General features: G+C 35.1%; 1 protein-coding gene across 1 annotated transcript in view; it reads right to left on the reverse strand.

Moving 5' to 3' along the window:
- The window catches only part of LOC111503993 (uncharacterized), a 108,801-nt gene that overhangs the window by 70,622 nt on the left and 10,198 nt on the right, over positions 1-27,981 (reverse strand). Inside the window, exon 2 of the mRNA XM_023158457.2 lies at positions 15,151-15,347. Coding sequence (XP_023014225.2) covers positions 15,151-15,347 — 197 coding nt within the window. The remainder of the gene's footprint in view (positions 1-15,150; positions 15,348-27,981) is intronic.

Consider the following 27,981-nt stretch of genomic DNA (forward strand, 5'->3'; position numbering starts at 1 on the left):
AATTGTCGTCCACTCAGATGACGAACGTTTTGATTCCGAAGTGAAGTGATGGATCCACGTTTCATCCACTGTCACATATCGACGCAAAAATTCCAGTTTGTCACTTAAACATGGCCAAACACTTTTCAGAGTCATCAAGACGTTCTTGTGTTTGGTCAACAATGAGCTCGCGCGGCACTCACTTTAAACAGAGCTTTCTCATAGTCAAATGTTAAAGCAACATATAGCCAAAACGTTCTCTTGATATCCATACAATATCAGCTAACTAACGCAACTTCACTTTTCGATCATCAAAACGATTTCTGCCTCATTTGAACGTCCACTGCATTCTGCATCATCGGTCTCTCTACGACCACGTTTGAAGTTAGCAAACTAACATTTAATTTTCTGATTGATTCGGCCGTTACTTGTTGAAGATCCATAGTAATTTCATAAACTGCACCTCACGATTTGATCTCTACAAACTTTGTGGAGATCAAATCGTGAGTTGTAGTTTATGAAGTAACATTTAATTGTTATTTCTGATGGAGCGGAGTCCCTATAACACTTTTCAAGCCATTGCTTCGCTTAAACACTATTTTTTCCCATAAAAAAGGAGTGCGACATCAAATTACGAAATTGTTTTTGATCCATTGTTCTGAAATTAACAAAAGTAGCATAATAACTTACAAACTTATGGGTATAATATGAAAAAATTTCAACAGCTTTCTTTTGAAGGTTGGTACTTACTGAAAAAGCGGTTAATGCAATGAGATTAGCGCCATCTATGTATTAAGTCCGAGACTTTTCAACCCATGTAGTATTCAAGTAACATTTCATTGTGAGGTATTCAATGAACAGTTCACCAAACAGAAACAAACATTATAACGACATATAATAAATGAAAATTACATGGGATTACCTATCGAATAATTGATAAAAACAGTAGAAACAGATTCAATAAAAAAGATGTATTCAATTCTATTTGGTCATTTAGAAGATTTTCAGGATCCCTTCATTGTCAAGCACTGTAAAGGACTGTTTCAAAACTACACCTCACGATTTGTTCTCCACAAACTTCATTTGAAAAATATATCACATGTTTCGCTAGCACAGTATCTTTTTCAAGTGATTTGAATACTTCAAGTTATTCTTACATTAATATTTATATACTACAGGTAACCACAATTGAGACTACCCCCAAAACATTACCTAAACCTTACCTGAGGTACCTGTTCAATTATGATTACCTGAAGCACATTACCTCACATCCACATCAATAATAATTCTTTCTCAGTGTTTAAGAAAACAAGTTCAACAATCTATTCAAATCTAGCAGGTTATTCATTAGAATGTTTGAATTTTTAAGTTTATTAATTTCCATTCATTCCAAATGATTCAGTTTCAAACCTTTATTTTCTATGTGCAAAATTTCGAACTCTTCGTTAAAGATCTTCGTTAAAGATCTTCTAGAAGATGATTGGAATATGTTGAATTTGTTTTCTTATTTGCATAGCTCGTATGATGTTCCTGGATTCGATTCATAAATGTTCTGCCAGTTTGACCAATATATACCTTAGGGCACGTTTCTACTATGGATCTTCATTAAGTAACGGCCGAATCAATCAGAAAATATCAAAAGACTGTGTTTGCTAATGTGGAATTGATCTTCACATTCAAAAAACTAGTCATGTGGTTTTTAATACTTTAGAAAAAGGTTTTCCCCGTTTGGCCAATATATTATTGTATTGGCCATTGTATGTTGAATCACGAGTTGCGGTCTTCTGAACTGTTCAGAGAACACCTCAAAATGTAGAAAAAAAAGTTTCTGGTGTTTCCAATTGAGACGTTGTCCATAAGTGAATTTTAATGGGGTTTGAAAACCCAAAAATGATTACTTTCCTAAATATCAACCACCTAGAGAAAACTGAATAATAATCAATGGATTTGCAGAAGAAATTTATGATTATTTGGACTCTTCGGTGGTTTATATAACGAAATAACTTTTTGGGCCTTACTTTTTAGTTTGCCCTTCATCATACTTCAATAGATTCCACCCAAGAAAACCGTAAGAAACCGCGACATTATTCTTCAGTCTTACTTCAAGCAGTACTTACTACGAGTATTCAATTATTTCAAGTCATTTACCATAATTATTCTATTCCCATAACATCAAATGACGTCCGCCTCATCACGGAAGCAATCAATGTTCAAGTCAAGTAGGCTTTGCCATTGTAACCGATCGCCGTGTGACCTGTGATAATTCTAACAATGTAAATAGTTCTGGGTGCTTTTGTCGGTGCCAAAAGGACGATTTCACGGAGAGGAGAGAATAAAACGCGTCAGTGATCATCTACGTTTGTATCTGCAGTATCTAGTTACCAAAGCCACGTGACCTCACAACTTTCGAGTAGCTCTGAACAACTCAACAACAAAACTTACACGTCATATGTCATGGCCTCTCACGCCGATTAGATCAGCAAATAAACGTTTTATGTTACATTAGATAGGGATGTGGGGAATAGAACATTTTGTAGGAAGGTTGTCATGTAGAAAATTGGGTAATCTCCCCTTGATGATGTCAATTTTTTGATTTTCTCATTAAATATTCAATTTGTATCAATGATAAATGGGTATTCTCAGTTGTCCATTTTTGAGACCATATACTACTCACCATGGTGAGGATGTATGAAATAAAAATAAATCAAATGTTACTTAGAGAATTCCTTGTCAAAATTGTGAAAACTCAGTCATTGGTCACACATCTAGAACATTGAATAGTCGCTCTCTCAGCGGAGTGATTGTAGGAAAAATATTAAATCATGTGTCTTGAAAAAACACATTATTCGACATGAGTATAATATGGACTACAATATAGTGAAATTCTACATACTTACAGAATCCTGGACAAAACTATCTTTAGAAATGGGTGACATGAATAACGACGAACAAGCCGTAAACGAAAGATCAATCAACAATGTCAGTAAAATTCACACAATACCAAATAGGTAATCATACAATTAGAACAATAAATGAATTACGCTATTTGAGAGTAATAATGGATTCCAAAATGAGTTGTAAGTCTCACATAGAGGAAACCGTTAATATGAGTAATCGTTTGTTGGGATTCATTTCAGACATTTCAGAAACGGAAAGCCTCATATACTCGTATACAGGGTGTTTATAAAACATGCGGCAGAAAATCACGGGACTATTTCTTAGACTATTCTAAAGATATTTTGTCCAGAATAAAAGTAGCCGAAATAAAAGTATATCATACTACATAGGACCTACCAAGTAATAAAAAAATCTAACAATTCCGTTTGTATCTATCAACAATATTCCGATTACTACATACGGCTGCAGACATTCAATCTGAATAGTATGTCTCGTAAGTGATCCTGGTATTTTTGAAAGAGTTCGGGAGTCGATGAGGAGAATATTGAATTCTTACATCTGAACGGAAGGTAGTCATTTTCAGTTCAGTTCTTGTAGACTGAGAAACATTGCATACAATGTATGCATTGCATACAATTTCTACAATTGTAGAAATTCCTTTTCGATCCGTATCTTCGAAACATAGCGTCCCATCAAAAATCATCAAAATATCCTTAGAATAGTCCAAGGAATATTTCCTTGAATTTTTGCCGCATGTCTAATGAACACCCTGTCTATTCGTTTGAATTTTGCATCTGTTGTTTGGAGTCCGCAATATATGATTGAAAGTGTTCATCCAATTTCCTGTCAACTCTTACAGCAAGGATAAATTCAACCTCACTCACAATTCAATAAAAGTATTATCGGACAGTCAAGCGGCGTTGGAAGACTTAACAGATTGTCTCTGGTCTGGATTCCTGGCCATACTGGCTTGGAAGGCAATGAAGCTGCTGACTCTCTTGCAAACGAGGGTGCTGCAAGCGGTTTCATTGGACCAGAACCTGTCATTGGCATCGCTTTGGGCTTTGCCAAACAAACACTTAACACCTGGATGGCAAGAAAATTTATGGATTTCTGACAGAATCTTCCAGGATTGGCTCACTCATAGGCGTTTATTCACCCTTCGAAGCTTGATACCAAACAGTTGTTGGACTACAGTACGGATGAACTACGATGTCTAACAGGCCTTCTTACAGGTCACTGTCATTTGAATCATCATATTCAGAGACTTGGACTGTCGAAAGACGGTGTGTGTCGCCTCTGTCTGGAAAATGATAAAACAGCAGAGCATATACTTTGTATCTGCCCCGCTGGGGACCGAATCAGGTTCTTAGAGTTCGGCAGATCCGTACTCTCACTATCTGACCTAAAAGGCCACTCACCATACAAACTAATCGACTTCGTTAACAAGCTGGGTTTATTTGGCCGAGTATGAATAGGTGTGAGCCACAATACACCCCTGTGGGTTGCGGTGGAGGGTCGAATAGACCCACTCACTTTAGACCTACCTAACTTCCAGCTAGGAGTATATTAATATTGTACAAAATATTTAATAATCGTGTCGATTGGATAAGGATATTTTTAAACGAATACAATTATAACTGAAAATTATTGAAAATTTCAGACCTAATATATCTGAATACCTACCACTGTAGGTAACACCAGAAGTACTTAACTTAATTGAGTACCTGTATTTTGTTTACAATGTGGGGACGTTAATTCAAAAACCAGTGAGTAAACTGAATCGATTTGATCATTTAGCAGGTTACATACGCAATACTTATATCTAAGAATTTCCAAGGATTTCAAATAATTGAGTTTGCAGCGCTTGCTTGCATAGTGCAAAATTTCCGCATCGTTTAGATTCGGAAACTTTTGGTTGCAATTCCAAGAAATGGTTTGAAAACGTCCCACATAAACACTATTACACTCCGGACACTTGAGCTTATAAACTCCAGATTTCTCCATCTTGTCCACCTTATCTTTGGCATTGAAAAGCAACTTAGATAACCTTGTATGTGGTCTGAATGCCCCTTCCACATTGTTTTTTCTGAAAAAACCCGCAATTGTCTCTGTTTTTTTACCAAAGTATATTATTTGTAAGTAAATTTCTTAATTTCTAATAGTTTGATCTGACCTAGACAATTTTATTTCTCATTTTTCACGATGATCTCCTGTCACGTAGTAACGGCTAATCCATCATGATCTCTTTGTTGCCCAATTTAGTCATCGATAACATCGTAGATTTAACTCATACGTGACATAAGGTCGTAGTTTTATGAATGAATTGATTGCGTTACCTTGTAATGTTATCCAGATTAGTGCTGAAGAGGCGGCAAGTTTCTTTGTGTGTGCAATGCAGAAGATTTTTTTTCTTTAGTATACTATATTATGTAGCAATCCTATGAATGATATCTGAATCCTTTCGTAGTATAAACCGAACAGGAGAAAGTGTTTTTTGTATAATTCAATGTTCATATGAAAGTATGTTTCGAAAGTACTTTTTCTTTCATGTAATTCAAGATTTATATGGAAGTAGTTGCTTCCTCCAGTCTATCACTTCTTTGTATGCTCTACACATATTTGTAAAAAGTTCAATTCTGAATTAGGTTTGTGCTTTCTTCCTTTGTTTTTTTGTATAAAAATGTAGAAGTAGAACGCCTAAACCTTTCTTTCCCAATAATAATTAAACTTTATTATCAGAAAAGTCTCCAAGAAGGTGTTAGGAAGCACACGTTAAAAGGTAAGACCTCGTTAATCCTTAGCTCGCACAAGTTTCGACTTTTGAGAGTTGTCGTTAGTAGGGGTGCGACAGCTGGTTAACGGAAAAACAGATTTTAACAGATTTTTTAACAGGTCAGTTGCAAAACCAAGCTTCACCATCGATCGTCGAACGAGATTCGTCTCTGTATCCCGACTAAATGTAAATAACCCCCTATAATAAAAATATTTCCACCTCGCTTTGCTTGTTATATTCTACATTTCTCCAAATTCAACATAATGTACCATACATTTTGTATAACATCCATAACTTCTACCAAAATGATGGATAAGCTCTTTAATAGTTGAAGATATATCATGTAGGTATGCAGAATATACACAACCCCACAGTTACACAAACTGAAGGGTATTCACCTGAGACCCGAAGTTAACTCCATTATGCCCAACCCTGACCATTCGAAATGTCCGATTCTGAAAGGAGTTTTATTGTACGTTTAATAGTCATGATGCTTTGTCAGGAAATTCATTGTACTCCATAGTTATCGAAGGATAATAAATAAAAACAAATGCGATTAGTTGATTACTATCTTTAGGATATTGACAGTGACTAGAAGCGGTTGTTATTATTATTTTTTCATCGCTCCCATTTACTGGTGATGAAATACTACTAGCTGAGACACCAAACACTATCTCTGAGAGATTATCGATTATTGCTTCGTAAACTACAACACCAACTGCTTCAGTTTTGGAATGGGTGGAATAAGAAGTTTCTCAACAGAAGCTGAAACACCTCAGTCTGGATGATTCGTGGTAACAATTGTTTCAGCAACTTTGTCTGATTCATTATTTCGATGGTAGGTTTACCGTAAAGAACTGTGAATAAACAAATAATGATTCATTAGACGAAGTAAAAATTGCTTTCTTCTTTTTGTTATGCAATGAATATCACCAACAATATCACCTTCAACTGTTACGGAATGTTTACAGGGTGACAAAATGGTTAGGGCTTTCGCGGACGAGGTTTTCAGTCTCACTATTTTTCGGATCTGAAGGTAGTCGATTTTTGGAATTTCTTCCTGACGTTTTGCTGGCGCGAGCGGCTAGCTTCTTCAGAGGTTTATAAATTCTAAATTATATCCGATGACAGGCTATCACGGTTACGTATTTATGTTGCCTCAGGTAGTTTCGTGTGCTAATATCTGTACCTGAATTGGGTGGATTGCGTAAAGCTTGTTCATGTTGACTCAGGTAGTTTGGTGTGTACCTAGATTAGGTATTTATTTTTTTTATTCCAAAAGTAACCGCATCAAACGCGAAGGGTTATTAGCGGAGGAACAATTAGGTATCATTGAATTTTATGTAATATATGAATATATTTCAGAAAGGTTAGTGAAGAGTTCAAGTTCACCACGTTCAGAGCAGAATTGAGATCACTGAGAAGTCTTGCTTCTTGTCTTTCATATTCAAAAACTGGGCACTCCAGGATAATGTGTTTCACACTGTTGATTACACCACAAATATCACACTCCGCAGAATATTCTTTCTTCATGAGGTGTTTTTGTGTTAGTCTTGTGTGTCCGATTCTGAGGCGAGTAAGAATGACTTGATGTCTTCGTTGGGCCGATTGGTAGTTCTGGAAGCGCATGTCGGGATTTATCTCACATAATTTATTTGATTCCATGGCCATCCATCTTTATTTCCAAGTGTTTGCTATTAGTTTCTTTATGGTATTAAAGTAATCTGAGTGGGGAATTTGTTCAAACAGTGTTGCGGAAGGAGTAACTGTAATAATGAGAGCGACTGCATCTGCTTTCTCATTGCCTCTGATTCCAGTATGGGCAGGTATCCAGGTTCTGCATTAGCTTGGATACCCTTTCCTTTATACGGACAAGTAGTGAATTGCTTGGGTATAACTGTTTGATTCCATGAATTGGGCTGATAACAGAGTTGCCTTCCAGTCTTTCACAGTGTGCTACAGCTTGATCTATGACGTATAATTCACCTGTATAAACACTATAGATTGACGGCAGACTGTAAGCATGCTCTGTATCTCTTGTGATGACGGCTGCTCCCACACAACCAGAAGATTTCGAAGCATTTGTGTATAACTGATTGTATTCCTTGTAGTTGGAGATTATTTCAGAGAAAGTTTTTTGAATAAAACTTGGTGTGATATCCTTTTTCCTGTGGGCGGAGAGTTGGGAGATTAGGTAAATTGTTAATAGCATTCGTCGATCCTTTCCTACCTGTCGTCATGAAGTGTGCTAAAAAAGTGCGCCAATGAACTCGCACCAGTATTTTGCAGAATTTTCAACCTGTCTTACAAAAAGAAAGCCGTAAACCACCATTTCCTTAAATATTTCAAATGCTTCAATATCTTAAGCGATCATCCATATAGCTTTCGAAATTTTTCCAAATGGATTTAATGGATTTCCTAATGAATTTTATCTCCAGCGATTCAAAACCAACGTGAATCGCTACTTTCGCACAGGTAACGCTGCTAGAGCGCCTTAAGGATTTTCCTGTAGTGCTTATGTTGCGTCCTTAGAAAAATTGACCATCTCAATTTTTCTAATGGAAACAATTTCCATATTTTCGTGTGCAGTGATTGTGCAATCAGACACCACAACAGTTATTATTGGAGTTATAATAATAATAATAATAATAATAGCTTTATTGTGCATAAATTACACACAAAAGGTAAGGGTTAGCCAATGGCTATCTTCCACCCCTCCTGCTGAGTAATACAAATAACATTTATGAGCAATAAGGTAATTACCTAATATAATTCAATTTTCTTCAGCGGCAAAATTAAAAGAAAGAATATGATAAATACATCTCAGTTTGCAGAAAAGTAAAGGAAAACACTACACTACAATACATTACTCCCTGCTGGTCAACAAAGTTGATTTCAAATGATGTTTCACTTTATATAAAGATGAATTCAAGAGAGGAATTATCCTGTTCAAAAATAACGGTGCCAGATAGGAAATGAATCCCTTGTATTTAGATGTAACATGGCTTGGAATGTTGAAATTATTGAACCTGGTATTGATGCTACGGATATTAGAACGACGTACTATAAGCTCTAATAAATACAGGGATATTTTGTTTTTGATGAGTTTAAAAAGAAATATTGTGATCAGATATTCCATTCTACACTTTATGTTTAATTTTCTCAATCCTATCAGAAAAGGAGTAATGTGCTTCTTTAAGGTACACAGCAAACAAAACGCATACAAGAATTTTTAATGCGTTGCAACTTTTGTCGATTATATTCCGGTAGAAAATTATAATACACTGGAGCGCAGTATTCTATATGTGGGTAGATGAGAGATTTGACTAGTTTAAGTTTCATTTCGGTTGATAGTTGATATTTAAATTTTTGAAGTAATTTCAGTTTGAAGAACGCTATTTTAAATATATTTTGGACATGGTCATTGAAGTTCAAGTTTTGATCGATATAATCAATCCGAGATTTTTCGTTGAGTCAACCCATTCAATGTCCGTTTGATTCATTCTGAGACTATGTTGTTTGATCTGATAAGTCTGTATCTGAGGGCCTAAGCAGATTGCAACAGTTTTGTTTGGGTTGATACGCAAGCCATGTTTTTCAGAATAAACTTGAGTGTTTTGAAGATCTTCGTTAATAATGCTCACATGGTTTTCTATATCAGTCAAATCGCAAGGTGAATATAATTGAAAATCGTCGGCATATAAGTGAACTTGACAAAAGTTTAAACATGATGCATCCCTATTCAGTTAAAGATATGTGTGAATGGTGCAATTTCAATTTTGAAGTTTTCATGAAATCTATTCTGTACGAATGTTTTCTTTCTCGAAAACTAACAGTGATAATAATAACAATATTCATTGTGGGATACTAAAAAAGTACATTGCAAGAGGTGGTAATTCGCCTCTAGAGGTTCTTCATTTATTTTTATATCGCATTCATTTTCGGGTGACTGCTCTGGTGGACTTTATTCTATTGTTATCGTATGTTGTCAAGGAAAGTTTTTCATCTACTAGAACGCTCAATATCAAATTTGACGATAACAAAAAATAAAACAATAATTGAAAAAATACAGTTGAAACAGGAAATAAAAATTTAGGCATGTTTCCAAATAGAAGGGACCAAGTTTTCCTTGGAATGCACTGTATGTATCTACAACCTTATGTGTATATATGTTTATACAACTATGTACCCTTGTGTGTATATATTAGTGATTAACAAAGGTTCCATATTCCAACATTTCATAGAAACTTCGATCTTGGAATTAAAATGTTTGTGCAAATTGTGTGATTATTATCATGGATATTGTTACTGTGTCAGTTGTAATTCGTTTATTGTACTATATTTTATAATATTTTCATTATTGCTACAATCATATATGTTTATAATTTTCTGATTGACTCGGCCGTTACATAATGAAAATCCATAGTAATTTCACAAACTACACCGTAAGCGATATAATCCTCACAAACTTTATTTCAAAAAATATCACGACATGTTTTGTTATCACAGTAGCTTTTTCGTGGTGAATAACATACTATTCAGCAGTACCTACTAATATTATGTTATTCACTAAGAACAAGCTACTATGATAGAGAAACAATTCGTGAAATTATGAAAATGAAGTTTGTGAAGATCGTAGTGAATAAACATTTGTTATTCACTACGAAAATGCTACTGTGATGGCGGATCATGTGATGTTTTTGAAATATACACTGTAACTTTTTACGTGTTTTTGTGATAAAAAGCAAGCCAGAAAAATTCTAAATTCTTGAAGGTAATTTTATGAAAACTCTCACTCTGTGTCACTTTTCCACGATATCTCATTCATTTAAATAAATACCTTGACATGAGTCATAATAAAGTCAATTTCCCACGGAACAAAAATCCCCAGTCGATCATAAAATATTCATTTTGATATTTTGATCCGCCGATTAAACAATTACAGTGACAATCCTCTCGGTCTCGGAGGACACATATCAAATTGCTTACAATTACACCCCCTTGTACATGGCATTCGGAGTCATCTCATGGCTATAGATGGACCATCATTCCCCATTTAACAGTAGTCTCTGGAGGCATGGAGAAAATATTCTGTGGAAAACTAGCAGGACATATATATTTCATATGATTAGAAAAAAGATGGTTCCAACAGTTAATTAGCAGAAACTAGAAATTATTATTGAAAATGTCTTTTTAATACCTTGTGAAACGGGGTTACTTATGCCATTTTTGATTTTTGAACATCTGTTATTTACAAATCATCGGTATAAAACATGGGTAACTAAAGTTATCCCTTATCAACTTTGATTGCAAAAATTTCAAATAAATTAAGTAAAGTGCCTTTTTGGCAAACATGAATCAGAATATATAACAAAACTATGTTTGTAATCAAGAATGTGATTAGAGAACAAACTTTTTGTGTTATCATCATCTAAGTGTAGATTTCTGGAATCGTCAATTAGTTTAATGTGGTCAAGAACTCTTGTTTAAATTTTCCCACCACTATGTCCAACATACTGAGTAGAACAATTTGGTTGTGAACAAGAAATTCTATAAACGCCTGATTTATGGAAAATTTGTACTTTATCTTTAGTATTGACTAATTTGGAAATAGGATCCATAGTATAAAATGAAAAATTATTATTAGTACAGTACCGACTGAGAATATTTGAAAAATCTTCTGAAACTGTACCTGAATAGGAAATACAACAAGATTTATTGCAGTTGTTAGTAGAGATTAAACTACGATTAAGAAATTTAGTTCTGTGTTTGCTATAGATTCTTTTAATGAGATAAGCAGGGAAACCATTATTTAGAACTATTTGTCTAATAATATTCGAAATTTTCAGGTGATATCGGAATATTGAATAATCTGTGAAATAATGAATTAAATGCTGCAGATTCTTAGAAATACGGGTGGCAAGAAAAAAGGAATGATTGAATTAGTATGAGTAGGTTTTTCTCAGGATAAATTATTTTATTGTATATCGAAGAAATATCTGATATATTTTGAATTGTCAAACTGAAGCTCAGTTGAAAAGTTCAAGGAAGTAAACCATCATTTAGTAACTTCAATTGGCTGTACAGTTGTGAATTTCACATTTACTTTTTCTGTAGTGGAATTAGGGCTGAAAACAGTAGCATCAGAACTATCTTTTCACTGATATTCTCAAGTTTTCAGTGAAGATAAGTTCGACAATCACGAACGCATCAAGTTTGAGATTTTACATTTGCAGTGATTGTTTTATTGGGTGCTTCTTTTGGAATGACATCTATTTCAAAATCGTTATTATCAGTGATATCACTCAAAATCAAAGAAAAACAATGAGTGAGTTTCGTACTGCATAATAAAAAATAAGTAAGAAAGATCACTGTTTTTTGTATTGCCCTTGGTTACCCCATACATAAAGAGCTTTCAAAAAAAGTATTAAAAAACGAAAAATTGAAATGAGTGGTAATGGATTGTAATAACAGCAAATGTACTGCTTGAGGTATGCTTGAAGTGTTCTGATTGAATAACAATTGAAAATAAATTGAACTTCACTAGTTCGGACTTCCATTGTCTATTATATAAAATGATTTGAAATCCCTGAAACAAGTAACTAACTAACTAACTAACTAACGTGACTTGGAATCTCTACACTTTTTATTTTTTATTACTTTCTTTTTGCATTCCTTTAATTTTTATTTATTCAATTATTATATTTTTACTTGTAGGTTATTTCACTATCATTTCATTTCAGGTTTATTGTTGCTTAATATAATTGTTATTTGCAACTATTCTTTTTAATTATTCTTTTTTACTTGTTTCAGGGATTTCAAATCATTTTATATAATAGACAATGGAAGTCCGAACTAGTGAAGTTCATCACGAAACATTGTCAATCACCTTCAAACAAACGTTGAAAATAAATTGTTGGTATCGTAAGTTATGAACTTAGGCAGAATACTGATCGAATCAATATAATAATAAACATTGCATATACCACGTACAGTCACCTTTAAAATTTATATATTATCAAATAAAATCATAGAAATTATCATGAACACGGAGATGTACACAGAGATAGAAAATTGGACGTTTCGATAATTATGTCTCTTTACTTCACCATTCCACATGAAAGAACTTTCGTCTGAAAAACATATATTGCGTAATAGGTTTGGGTTATTGGTCAATTTCCCGCTGAACACCTCACAAAACTGAAGTCACAGATCAGGATCCTCTGCGTTTAATTCGTGAACTAGCCTTATTCTCAAAGAATGCAATTTGTAGGCTTTCAACATCCGAAAAACTATAGTAGATAGCTGATAGACCAGACGCTCTAGCTACTTGTCTGATAGATTATCGATTATCCATTTGTACATGTCCTAAAACTGTAACTTCAACTCCGTCATTTCTGACAGGACGGGATACTTCATGTTTTCTGTTGTGAACAAAACCTGAAGTTCAAAACTTATCCATTAACTGTTTAACGTAGGAGTTCCGTGGTGGCCGTGGTAGTGGGACTCCGTGTTTGTGTTGTGCTAGTCTATTATGTTTACTAAGGAAATGTGTGAGTGTCACTAAAAAAAAGTGATGAATAAGGGGCCCCCTTCATTCACGCCGGTATCCAGGCCGGGGTGGTTCGGATAACCACGTAAAGGGGGCTGTATATGTGAAAAAAAACAAAAGGTCCCCAAGCAGGAGGCCACTCCATAAAAAAAAAAAGGTTTTTATTAATCAAGAATTGTCTTTATAGTGAAAAAAGAAGTTGGAAAAAATGCGTGGCAGGATTGCTTCGTGCAAGACCGCTGCGCCCCCAGACGAAGCTCCTGTTAACCAACAGGGGGAGCAGCAGGAGCGCCTGACGATAGGAAGCAACGACCATCCAAAATAGAGAAACGAGAGAAAACTGTTCAACGTATTGATGGCTCACGTTGTGGTCTGGATGATTCGTATTATAAATTCTTGCAGCAGCTTTAGCACATTCATTATTTCGATAATAGGTTGCAATAATTTTTATTCTTTTTTCAGTAGAATAAACTATGTTGGAACACAGTGAATAAGGATGACTGAATAATAATTCGTGAAGAAGTGTCAGTGGCCAACTATCTAAATTTTGTTCAGCAACAACTAGATTCAATAAAAACTACCAATGCAGAAAAAAATAACAGTGTCATCCATTTCAAAACGTTTACTACTGATTAAATAAATTCTACAAATGTAGAAGATCTGCGACAAAGAATTGTTCGGGAATGCCGATTTCTGACTCTAGACATCTTGAATATAATGTAAGGAACGCTTTCGAAAGTAGACTGTAATATTGTATGGAACTTGATGGAGGTCATTTTGAACATTTTATCCGTCGATTGTGTTGCCATTGATATTACTTTTGTTGATTTCCTCAATAAAATGACCGACAGCGAATTTTCTGCACCAATTTAAAAAAAATACAGAGGTAATAGAAGGACAGAAGACCTTTCAAATGATGTATCGCTCGACCCCCCATGACATTAAAAAAAAATAGAGGGGGTAGTTGCTGTCCGCAGGGTGGTGAAGTTTCGGAGGTGATTTCCATATCAGAGTTAGTCCCTCTAGAAATAAAAATTAACGTGTTTTTCGGAATTTTTGATTACACGTCCGTTTCTGACTTACAGGGGGGACAAGTTTTCGTTGAAACGCCCTGTATAAAACTGTAAACTTTTACGGCTGGAGATAATTGTGTCGAAGATATTTTTGGGGTTTGCTGGACGTGGTCTATGAATTTTCATGCCTCACGTTTCGTCTACGACTGCGTCTACTCAATTGTGAAACACATTCTACCCTTCAATGATTACATAGTATTGACGAAATAACATCATGATTCATTATGGAAATTATTGGAAACATCGGCAAGTTTATCAGTTTGCATATTGAGATCAAATGACATTATGGGATTGTTTATATTTCGAGAATGATTTAAATTTGTATCAACCAAAATATTGAAATCATCTGCTACTGAATATTTTCGAAGTGTTTAGCAATTTTTATTGCACAATTGTAAAATATTGGCAACAGTTGATGATGCTCTGTATGTACCAAACTATACTTTGTTTATAGCTGAAATTGTTACAGCACATGTGATATTTTCGTTTTCTCCAGTGATACTGACTAAAGCAATAAGTACTTAGTAGATACATTCAACTTGTGAACGAGATCTGGAACACTTTTTAAATATATAACAGCATGTGCTTTGGGAAAGGCTAATATTTAAATATTCCATAATAAAATATTGATCAATCCACTAGTTCAGAAAATTTCTCTCCTCCATCAATCAAAAACTGATGGATGATTTCCCGAAAAAATTACGAAACGCGCTCCTTGAGAAGTCAAAGCTATATCACCTAAAAAACGAGACGCATGTTGCCTTCCTTATACGCTCTGACAAGTTCTTTCACCGACATTAATAAAACAAAGTAGGCGATAAATAAAAAGATGTGTTTTCGTGTGGAAGTCTAATATCATGTGAAACACTCACCTGTACCCTTGCTTCGGTGAGATCTATCTTCATGGCAATTTCCTCTCTGGTGTAGATATCAGGATAATGGGTCTCTTGAAAAGCCCGCTCCAGTTCTTTTAGTTGCGCTGAGGTAAAGGTGGTTCGTATCCTTCTTTGTTTTCGCTTCTCGGTAAGGACGCCGTCGTGACCAGGATAAACTTTGTATGGTAATCCTCCTGAAACAGTAATTGTCTTTAACATTTTTCTTGTTAACGTGTGGAATCACACGTGTTAGGAATAACACGTTAAAAGGTAAGACCTCGTTAGTCCTTAGCTCGCACAAGTTTCTCAACTTCTGAGAGTTGTCGTTCGTATGGGGGCGGCAGCTGATTAACGGAAAAACAGATTTTAAACAGATTTTTTTTAAACAGTCATGAGTATACTCGTATTTAAGGTTTATGTTATCGCTGAGTAGGAAGCACTTTTTCCAACATTGCTTGAACATTGTGCCCGATATCTACGATAGAATTCACGACAAAATTAAAACAAACATTTCAAAAGCTATTGCAGTTTCTGTTACTTCTGACATTTGAACCTGCCTGCACAATAGCTTCTTGAGTTTCACAGCCCATTGGTTGTCTCCGGAATTTCAGCTGCAACACGGCGTTCTTGCTATGAAACCGTTTTCAGGATCACACACTGGAGAAAATATAGCAAAGGAACTGAACACTATTGCTGCTCGCTGGGATATTGATAGAAATAAAATTCATTTACTAATCCATGATAGTGGCGCTAATATGGTGAAAGAAGTTCGAGTTGCAGAGTATGATTCTGCTAGATGTTTCATACATTCACTTCAGCGAGTTGTTAATGAGGCAATGAAGGTCCAAGCTGAAGTATTAGACATGATTGCTACTGGAAGACGTCTAGTAACTCATTTCAATCATTCAGGTTCAGCACAAGAAAAATTGCTTGCAATTCAAAAGGAGTTACATTTACCGCAGCATCAGTTAGTGCAGGATATCAACACGAGGTGGAACTCTACCTACTACATGGCAGAACGCTTGTTGGAATAAAAAAGGGCTATCTCTCTTTATGTCGCTGAACATGACACACTCACTAATTTGACGATACAACAATGGGGCCTAATGGAGCAGTGCATAAATCTTTCAAAACCATTTGAAGAAATAACGAAAATTACAAGTTCTGGTCTTTCCTGTATATCCGAGACGATTCCGCATATTTCTGCATTGAAAAAGTATTTAGACAAAAACGAGACTGCACAAAGAACACCAGACTTAGCTCGTGTGAGAGCTTCTTTGAAAGCTGAATTGGAAAGTCGTTTTAAATCCTTAGGAGATAATCCAAACTACCTAATTGCTACCTTTTTAGACCCAAGGTTCAAGCCATATTATTTAGGAGTTCTTGAAACTGAAAAAGCCCGACAGAAAATCATGATAGAGTATATAACAAACTCTTGCGAGGAATCTTCTTCTGACAGTGAAAGATCATCGCCGTCTTCAACACATGCTAAACGAATGAAAGAGGATGAAACTGGATCCAAGTTCACACGTGAAGCTCATGACACTTTTTGGAACTGTTTCAATGAAGTAGCAAAGGATAATAGTAGTGATTGTCGCGATCAAGAAAAACAAAATCCAATTGCTAACGAGTTTGACTTTTTTTTAAAGACTTCTCGAATCGATCGCAATCACGACCCACACATTTGGTGGTCACTTAATCTAAATCAGTACCCGCAGTTGTCAAGGTTTGCTAGAATTTATCTTTCAGCACCTGGCAGTAGCGTTTACAGCGAAAGGCTATTTTCAGAAGCTGGTCTGGTATACGAAGCCAAGCGAAGTCGCCTCTTACCAACAAACGCGGAAAATTTGGTATTTATTCATCACAATTTGCCACTTGTTAATTTTGAGTATTAAACTAATAATTAATAAAACAAACATTTTTGATGTGCGATTATAAAAATAAACGGTGTCCATAACCTATTGGAGTATGATTTGCCTTGTGTAAAATTATGAGATTTTTTTAAATTTTACTATCCGGTATCCGGCCGGATACTGTATTACTATCCGGTATCCGGCCGGATAATTAAAACTAGGCCTGATACCGGATAGTTACCGGATATTAGTTTCATCTCTAAGTTTATGTTACGCAGTAACTTTTCAGTTTGTGTTGCAGTATTTATGAATATAACCAGTTGCTAACTAACCGAAATCTTTCGAAGGTTTATATTACGTAGTAACTTTCCAGTTTGTATGGCAGTATTTATGAATATGACCAGTTGCTAACTAACTGAACGCTTTCAAAATTTTATATTACGCAGTAACTCTTCAGTTTGTGTGGCAGTATTTATGAATATGACCAGTTGCTAACTAACTGAACTCTTTCAAACGTTTATATTACGAAGTAACTTTTCAGTTTCTATGGCTGTATTTATTAATATGACCAGTTGCTAACTAACCGAACTATTTCGAATGTTTATATTAAGAAGTAACTTTTCACTTTGCCCTTTATTATACTATGAGAGACTCAAAAGACATCAAGGGAAACTACTTCGAATTATGAACATCAAATTATACGAAAATCACACTTTTTTGAGGTGACTATAAATATTCGTAATGTAATTGAAACAGATATCTCACACAGTGTAATATTTGAAATAGTATTGATATAAAATTCCACTTACAACAAAATATTTCAATATCCAGGTGAAATTCATTAACTTCAGGAGTAAACAATTGCTCTCAACTCCTTTTTGGAACTGGATAACTTGACAAACTCAATCATTGCGAAACATTTACGAATGTCACTATTGGAGACAAATCTGCTATGTCACAATGACAGTTCGTTAAAACATTCATACAACAATCTCATTCATTTCGTTGGATATCTGGCATAACAACTTTTCTACGTTTCCTGTACATTTATATAATAATTCAACCCAGCAGAAAAGGACACTAACTAGCTATTTAGACTCTATGTCTGAGTCGGACATTTTCAATGCGTAAAGAAGGGAGAATTTGGATCGATATACTTAGGCGTTTCTTCCTGCTTTCAAATTTCCTGGGAAATACTGCCACACTAAATTGCAATGGCGGTAAGGGTTGAAATTTGTTGCGTTTCATCAATCTGAGATATTCGAATACAAGTTAGTAAATATTGAATAATTGAGGAATTATAGTTATGAAAATTCCGATTTTTTTCAGGAGTGTACTAATAGTTGATTCAAATTGTAAAAGGAATATCTTAGGAAAGAGTAGTTAAAAAACGTTTTTTGGCTTTATATTTCTCCATCTTTGAATTTCTAGGCTAGACACTTGTCGTTTTGGATAAAGTTACAAAACGACTTTACGCCACCGAAATAGACGACCAGTCCCAACTGAAGGAATTTGAATTACATAAAAAAGGAAATATTTTTAGAAAATCCTGGTTTTTCCAGCAAAAAAAACTTTTTGGTATTATATTTCTCCACATTCAAATAGTAAATGTGGGAATTTTCAGAGATGTGCAGAAAGAAAACAACTACTACGAAAACTATTTTCAGAAATGTGTAGAAGTTTCTTTCAGATAGAAACCGGGAGAAAAAACCGTTTCTTAACAACTACTTTCACATGAACATTGAGTTACACGGCAAAAAACTTTTTCAAATTCAGTTTGTATTTCAAATATTTGTTGTTATGGAATCAAAACAAATATCATTCTTATTAACCTAATATTAATCTAATATATGAAAGGGAATTGATATAAAATTCCATTTACATGAAACACTATCTTTCTTGATGGAGTACTTTGAAGTTTCGGAACAAGACACTTGTCTTTTTTTTATTACAAAAAACGCGTCAACCGAATTGGTTATCAGCGTTACAGTTCAGGTTACATTTTTAACTATAATTTACTTGTTATTTGAATAGAGTTCAGAAAAGACAATAATTTATCAAATGCACAATTAGGGCCTAGTGTATTCTTCAAAGATAATGGTACGCCATGATCATTCCTCTGCTGGTTAAAGAGCGGACAATCGGTGAGGAGATGCTTCAAATTCAGATTCACGTGGCACGTTTCGCATGTTGGTTCTTTCTTGTTTTGAAGCAATATACTCGTGAGTTAGGCGTGTGTGGCCTAACCGTAAACGGATTAGGACTAATTGGTCCCTTCGATGTTTAGGTAATGTAGTCCATGGTTTCACGAAACTTTACACTTCTCTCATCTTTGATGTTGAACCTCACCAACGGGTTTGCCATGCGACTAGCATGGTCTCTTTGATTGAATTCTGCTTGTCGCCTGTCATCGTTTTGGTTACAATTTCAGAAATTTCGCTGGTTACTGCTTCTTTGGCTAGTGCATCAACTTCTTCATTACCTCGTATCCCTATGTGCGATAGGATCCATATGAAATTTATATTTTTACCATTTATCTCTGCTTCATAGCACACCTAAAGAGTTCCTGGGATACAGTTGCTCCAGTATACTCAGAGAGCTGAGGAAATCCGTTAGAAAAGTATAATTTTTGTGAGTGGATGCGTTGATGAATAGAGTGGCACGATATATAGCATATAGTTTCCCTGTAGAAACAGAGCTACATTGTGGAAGTTTCATTTGAATAAAGATGTTAGGACCAATGATCACTGCTTCCACTCCCTTGTCCGTTTTTGAAGCGTTACTGTTCAGTTGAACATGATTTTGGTATTGTTCTGATAGGAATTGAAGGTGGTTTTTTATGACTGATGGATTAGTAAGTGTTTGTCGAAGATGATAGGTAATACCTCTGTGACATTTAGGTTGGCTTATGGTCCATAGAGGAAAAGTTGTCTGTTGAATAGGAAAGACGTCAGTAAAAGTTACGCCGAAATCCCTAGAAACAATTTTTATTCTTTCCTGTAGGGGTTTCGCTAATCTAGGCCTGTTTCCATATGAAGCGCTTGTTTTGGTAGGAAAAGCAGTTTCATAGAAAGGATGTTGTCGGGGTGCCTGTACTTTTGCAGTGTAAGTTAGAGTAATGTAATGACCGACAGATCATTGGCTTCACAATGAATATTTTATATTGGATATCGATGCAAGACGGGGCACTCATTTCTTTCATAAACTTACGACTTTATCCTCATTATCCAAAACGGTGATGAGGAGATAAGACAAGTGTATTGTCCAGAAACTTTGAAGTACACCATCAAGAGTAATAGTGTTCCGTGTGAGTGACATTTTATTATATCAATATAATGAATGTTCCACGAATGTTTGTATAGTACAAAAAGAAATTTGCATGTATTTCAATGTTCATATGAAGATAAATACTTTGATCTCCATATGAAAATTGTTGTTTTGAATAGATTTTTCTCCAGTTTGTATCTAAAACAGACGTGCATAATCTAGAAATATTTGTAAAAAATGTGTAGTGTAGATGAAAAAGTAGTAAGTCAAAAATACTTTTTTCCCAACTATATTAGTATATCCTTCAAGGGTCTGACTAATAAAAATCAAGTGGAAAAGTCTAATTTGTTTCAAAATTTTATGAAATATTTTCTTGCTTATATTTGTCAGTACAGAACTGTATAAACTTTGAACAAATTTCGAATAATTTTTTCTTGTTTTTCAAATAATTCCGATTTCAAACTAGTAATTCTGACTATGATTTATTATTTCAACTTCACTGTGGAATTTTGCCTTTGAATTCGTAATTTCAACTTTGAGCTCCAAATGTAGATTTCAAACTCATAATGTTTACATTAAATTTCAAGTTTGAAAAACTCTCAATTTCATTTTCAACTTGAACTCGATCTTCAACTTTCAATTCCAACCTCAAGCTCGAAATTTGTACTTCCTTTAAAGTAAATATATTTTCAATTTTGTCATTTTCATTTTGTTCGTATGAAAAATAAAACTAATGAAAATAAAAGAATTGTTGAGAGAATATGGAAAAATACATAATCACTTTCATTACCCATCTTTATTCCTGAGTGATACAGCGTTTAACTTTCCTAATAGATTTATTTTATAATTAATGTTCGAATAAATTTACAAGAGCCAACAACAATAGTTGTAGTATGTTTTTTGTAAGTTGTCAGATTTGCTATAAATAATTCATTTTGAAATCCAAGCATTCCATGTATCTGACGACAAATTTATGAAAATTTTTATTTGTATGACTGTAATATAATTAATTTAATTAATTGTAATATAATTCAATTATCATTTTCGTTTATTGTCTGGTAGTAAAAGTGAAGCAGATGAATGTATTAATAATTCTAACAGTGAATTTCCAAATCTATATATACCAAAATATTCGTTTGAAATATTGCTTTGAGCATGTGTGACCGGATAATTAGAAATTGGCGAAAGCACCTGCATACATATGCCATGCGCCCAGGAATTGGAACATCTCTGAATAATTTTTCTAACAACGTAAGGAAGGAAAAATATAACATAGTTTTCCGTCGAGTGCGTTTTGCATAAAGTTTCTCATGTGAAAGCAACGAGATAAACCGACGAGGAAAATTGATGGAAATGCACATTGAATTTTTATCGCTCTTTTACTGTCGCAACATGTAGACTAAGTTTATGGTTGGGGAACTCTCTTTTATGGGCCGGAAGGCGAATTTTCTTTGTCTCAGATATCAAACAATATATCTTTTATAGCATTCGGTAACATCGATGTTTACTTGTGAGTTGCTTTTGATCTATTAGCTCCATTCGAACTACAAAGTAAAAGCAATGACAAGCAGTACTGAATTTGAATGGTAAACAATTCGTTCGGAATAGAAACAAGCTTCCAGTTCCAAGTAAATTACTTACTGAAGATATTCTAGCAGAGAAATTCACCGAAAACCGAAAACAGTTGGTAGGGAAAAAAGATACAAAAAAGTATGAATTGATTAATTTTTTAGTAATCGTAAGACGGGTGTTATACGCTCAGTTGGGCATCAGTTTAATCACTACTATGACATTCAGAAGACAAATTTAATTTTTTTTTCATTACGAAAAAAGCATCAACCATATGGTTATTAGCGTTACAGTTCAGGTTACAGTTCTAATTATAGTTTACTTGTTATTTAAATAGAGTTCAGAAAAGACAAAAATTTATCAAATGCACAAGGGCCTAGTGTATCCTTCAATAATAACGGTATTCCATCATTCCTCTGCTGGTTGAAGAGCGGACAATCAGTAAGAAAATGCCTAGAAGACAAATTTTGAAACTCAATCTTTTAGAATGTTCAGAAATGAATAGATTTGAAAGTCTCTTTCATTTACTGCATGAGCAAATAGAATTAAATAACTCCTCGTAAATGAATATGTTTCCAAATGAAGTAAGTGGTTATCAACTGATACATAAACTCAATTACTTTCATGAAGAGCAATGCTATGTACTTTTATGAAGAGCTATGCTATGTAATTGTAAAAATTTTAAACGAAATGCTTGTGCTCTAACACAACACGTTTGAGATAATGATCATTCAGTCGATTATACTAAAGCCAAAATTATCCATTTCGAACCAGATTCAAATAAAAGGCAATTTCTGGAGATAGCTGAAATCAAAATTGAATAAAACAATATCAACAAGAAGACAGACATCGACAATCTCAGCAAAATTTATTCATTTCTACTAGAAAAAACCTGAATATATCCTGTAATATTCAAACAATACAAATCAACATGATAAACGACATTGAAAAATTATAAGAAAAAGTATTCCACATTATTCAATATCAAAAATGTCAATCTCATATTCAATATTTCTCTAAAAATCAAAATTCATAAAGTAATATCCTCACATAGCACAGGTATGTTACTGTTTTTCCTTTATTTTGTTATGAAATAACATATGAAAGTTATTGAGTGTCTTGATATAGAAACAGAAGTTAATATCGGACATAGCACTCAAGAAAGTGGCAAACCATAGACACGTGTTTCGGGCTTTTGGCCCATCATCATCACACTTGGCTGCACCATACTGATGATGGGCCAAAAGCCCGAAACACGTGTCTGTGGTTTGCCACTTTCTTGAGTGCTATGTCCGATATTAACTTCTGTTTCTATATATATATATATATATATATATATATATATATATATATATATATATATATATATATATATATATATATATATATATACTGAGTACCCTGTATATATATAATATACAGTACCCTGTATATTGATAAATAATTTGAAATTACCCAATAATTTCGAAAATATTTATAGAAAACGATCAGTTATAAAAAAGACGCTTCTAGGAACCCTTCAAAAATTAATATAAATCTGCAATACTTACGTCAAGTATCTAAAAAGATATACAAATTGACATGAAAATATTCTCTAGAATTCGAATTCATAATGAAAAGTGAAGTTTTACATTTCATAAACAAAGTGATACGTTTACTAAACACAATCAAATATTTGAAGTTTTCCTAAAAATGGATTTAAGGTTCTTTATAAAATATTTAAAGAGAAAGTTCACTGTGTCTGACTGTGATATATCGTTTGTAATATTGAATATTTGACACGAAGTATTTCTAGTTGAAAAACTGTTTCTGAAGGATTGATATGCGAAAGAACTATTTAAAAGATATACCAGAAAATTAATCCATCTCTTCCTGTCAATTAAATTACAGAAACCGAATGTCCTTCGATGTCTCAGTACTAAATAGTACGGAGTTGAGTTCAGAAAACTAACGCTATCTATTTCCACTCAGGTTTGCGAAATATAATCTCAACTACCCAAGCAGCTAACAATGAAATGATAGTGGTTACACCCGAATTCATGAATTTTTAATTGTCTCCGGGAGAATAGTTTAGACAATTTAATAACGCGGTTTGCCCAAAAGCCTGTGAGTAAACACTTGCAATAATTAATAATTTCAACAGAAATCAGCTTATACGTATGTTTCTCTAACATGAAATGCTCCTTTTCACATGCTGAGGAAGGTTTTGTTAACAAATCGTAATTGGAATTACGAGTATAATCTACATTCATTGGAAATATTCCAGTTATCAGACGGTAAAGCAGTTTTTTTGTTGAAATGATAGGTTTAGCAAAGTCTTCAAATTGACAATATTCACGTAAAATGGTAAAAATGGTTTCCGTCAGTGTCTGGTATTTCATAATTGGCAACACACTGATATTTGACATGACATATTAACTTGATTTGACTTGACTCGACTCGACTCGACTCGACTCGACTAGACTCGACTCGACTCGACTCGACTCGACTCTACTCGACTTGAGTTAAAATTACTAGGAATGTGTAAAACTCAAATTACCATGTGAAAATATGTGAAATGTAAATTTACTGGGAAAAAAAAGGTTTTGGCTTCCTACTTTTCCATCTTTTTCTCAATACAAAACACAAGCACTGCAGAAAAATCCATAAGATGCTCTAAGAGTGGTGCCTGTACGAAAGTAGCGATTTACGTCACTTGAAACCCTTCCGTGGAAGTATCTATAAAAAAATTACAAATCTCTAACCTTGCAAGTAATGTTCGTAACTCCAATAGGGCAGATGGCTTTTTTCTGTATGTAATCCAGCAGCTTCAGGGTATGCTTAGGAGCAAAGCTCCATACATGAGAACAATACTCCAAAGAAGGTCTGATTTGAGCTTTACGAAGCATCAAAAGTTGCTGAGGTGTGTACAGTTTTGTGGTTCGGAAGAGTGTTCCAAGCTTTTGAAAAGCAGCCTTTGCAATTCCAGCAACATGATTGTGTCAAGACATATTGTGGCAATTTTAACCTCCAAGCAGAAAGCGGAATTTCTGTCCTGACATTATTATATCCGATTCGGAGACATTTATGTTTTTGGAGTTAACCGATGCCTGGGTTTTTGTGGTTACTTCCACCCCAAATCACTTCTAGATCCTCATAAAGACATGCAACCTCCTGCTGCCGGTGAAGATATGCATCCACAGCCAATATTCTGGAATCCAAATGGAATGACAAGACAAGTGTGCTGTCACCAGCAAAGCTATATAGTGAATTCAGGATTTTTCCAATGAGTCGTTGATATACAATAAAAAGAGAGTTGGAGACAATATAGCTCCCTTGGGAACAACAGCGTTGATAGTAAAAGTATTCGAAAGATATTCACCGACGGCCAAGGAACATTCTTTCAGGAAGCTAGAGAGCCATACACAAAAATCATTCGACAAGCCATAGCATCGAAGTTTGGCCACCAAACCCTCATGCCACACACGGTCAAAGGCCTAAAAAATATCAAGCGCAACATCTTGATATTTCTTAGTATGTTTCTTGAATGCTTTATTTCAAATATGGGTGACATATGATAGACGGTCACCTGTTGATCTGAAAGCAATATTGATGATTGCTCAAGATGTTAAAGGATGGTGGTTTACGGCTTTCTTCATGATTTTCTATATGGCAAAGCGACTGATCTATAGTTATTTGGAAGATTTTCCTTGCCTTTTTTGGGAATAGGTTGAACGCGAGCAATCTTTCAATAGGAAGAAAAAACCCCTTTTTTGTAAGGTAGGTTAAAAAGTCTGCAAAATACTGGTGTGAGTTCATTTGCACACTTTTTGAGTACGATGACGGGCACTTCATCTGGACCAGACGCCTTGTTGATATTGAGCTGTTTCAGAATTTGCCTGACTAGACTTTGTCGAAAAGTAATTTTGAGCATTGTGGAATCTAGTGTGGGAATAGTTGGTGGTGTCTTTCCCAGAAAATGGACTATGGAGTGGAACGCAAATTGTTCAGCTAGTAGATTTGCTTCTTCTATGGCTGTTGTTGCAAATGAACCATCCGCTTGTGTCTGTGGTGTAATTGTGATTTTTTTAAAGTTTTGATTGACAGCTTCAGCTACCGACCGAAAGGATCTAGAACCATTGGGATTGGAATCAATTTAATTAATTGCACGTGTTGTTGAATGATATATACGTCCATGGTGATTTGATAAAAACAGACTAAATAAATGATAACTAATTTGACAGATGTATCAGCTTCAACAATCGTTATTAATTGTTAAAGTTTGGCAGTCCCTAATGAAAGGCCCTATACTTCTCCATCTTCATACAAAAATGTGAAAAACTTCCATAGGAAAAAAGAGAGCAATAATAATATGTGTAGATCATGCATAAAAGTTACTTTCAGACATACCTAAACCGGAATACAAAGCTTTCTCGAAATAACTACTTTCTCATAAAAATTGATTTACACGAAGGAAATAGTAGTTTCGAAATACCTACCTACCTACTTTTATATGAACATTGAGTTATCCAAAAAACACTTTTTCTTTTTCAGATTGTACTCTAAATATTCGTTGTGGAATTAGATTATAATATATATCTTTCATAAGAGAACTACACAATATAGTTATGCATGATGATGTCGTATGTAAAATAGTATTTGGAAGTACCTACAATGAAGAAGAAGAAGAAAAGTTGATCTGGAAGCTCATGCAGATGACCTTGTCATCCTGGCAAGGTCCACGTCGGGAAGGGTAGCTTGTAATATCCTCCAAAGCGCGTTGGACGTTGTTCATAGTTGGTGCCTGAGGGAGCAGATGTCTGTCAAACCCACCAAAACTGTGTTAATCCCCTTCACCAAGAAAAGGATATTGGACGATCTAACGCCACTTTCCCTCAATGGTGTGGTTATTCCATTTGGAACGGATGTGAAATATCTTGGCATTGTCCTTGATAAAAGACTCACCTAGAACGCTCACTTGGAAAAAGTTATACACAAAGCCAGACTGTCTCTATGGACATGTCGATGGATTTGTGGTAAAACTTGGGGTTTAGGTCCCGAACAAATCCATTGGATGTATGTGATCATTGTCAGACTAATGATCACGTATGGTGCAATTGCTTGGTGGCCGAAGGCTTTACAGAAAACGGCCCAAGCGAAGCTCTCTGACTTACAGAGACAGGCTTGCCTGGCTATCAGTAGTGCCATCAGTATCACACCGTCAGCGGCCATGGAGATCCTTCTAGATCTACCTCCTCTCCACATTGCCAATTGCACAAATCAATTCAATGCAGAGTGCAACAGACTGTTGGTTGACACTGGAAGTCACAGCATTCTGGAAATGACCTCTGACTTTATGCCTCCAACTGTCAACTACGAACTGCCTTATAAAGTACTATTTCCGAGTAGAGAGAACTGGATCCTGCGGGAGAAGGATATATTAAGAGCAGATAGTTGTTGGTTCACAGATGGATCAAAAACACCTTCCGGTTCTGGTGCAGGTGTTTTCAGTCGCAGACCCAGGACAGAGTTATCTACCTGCCTAGGAACTTATGCAACTGTATTTCAATCGGAAATTTACGCTATTGAATTGTGTGCGGAGAGATTGGATAAATCCAACCTCACTCGCAAGTCAATAAAAATATTCTCGGACAGTCAGGCGGCGTTGAAAGCTCTTGGCTCCTACCGAGCAACGTCTAAATTGGTAGCAAACTGCCAAAAAAGACTCTCCTCGATAGGAAGACTAAACAGATTGTCTCTGGTCTGGATTCCTGGCCATACTGGCCTGGAAGGCAATGAAGCTGCTGCCTCTCTTGCAAAGGGGGGTGCTGCAAGCGGCTTCATTGGACCAGAACCTGTCATTGGCATCGCTTTGGGCTTTGCCAAACAAACACGTAACACCTGGATGGCAAGAAGAGTTATGGACTTCTGGCAGAATCTTCCAGGATTGGCTCACTCCAAGGCGTTTATTCACCCTTCGAAGCTTGATTCCAAACAGTTGTTGGACTACAGTAGGGATGAGCTATGACATGCCTTCATACAGGTCACTGTCATTTGAATCATCACATGCAGAGACTTGGACTGTCGAAAGACACTGTGTGTCGCCTCTGTCTGAAAAATGATGAAACTGCAGAGCATATACTTTGTGCCTACCCCGCTG

The sequence above is a fragment of the Leptinotarsa decemlineata genome, unplaced genomic scaffold, assembly GCF_025532065.1.
Source record: "Leptinotarsa decemlineata unplaced genomic scaffold, Ldec_3_MD MMD2_tig00026336_RagTag_RagTag, whole genome shotgun sequence".
Classification (NCBI taxonomy): Eukaryota; Metazoa; Arthropoda; class Insecta; order Coleoptera; family Chrysomelidae; genus Leptinotarsa; species Leptinotarsa decemlineata.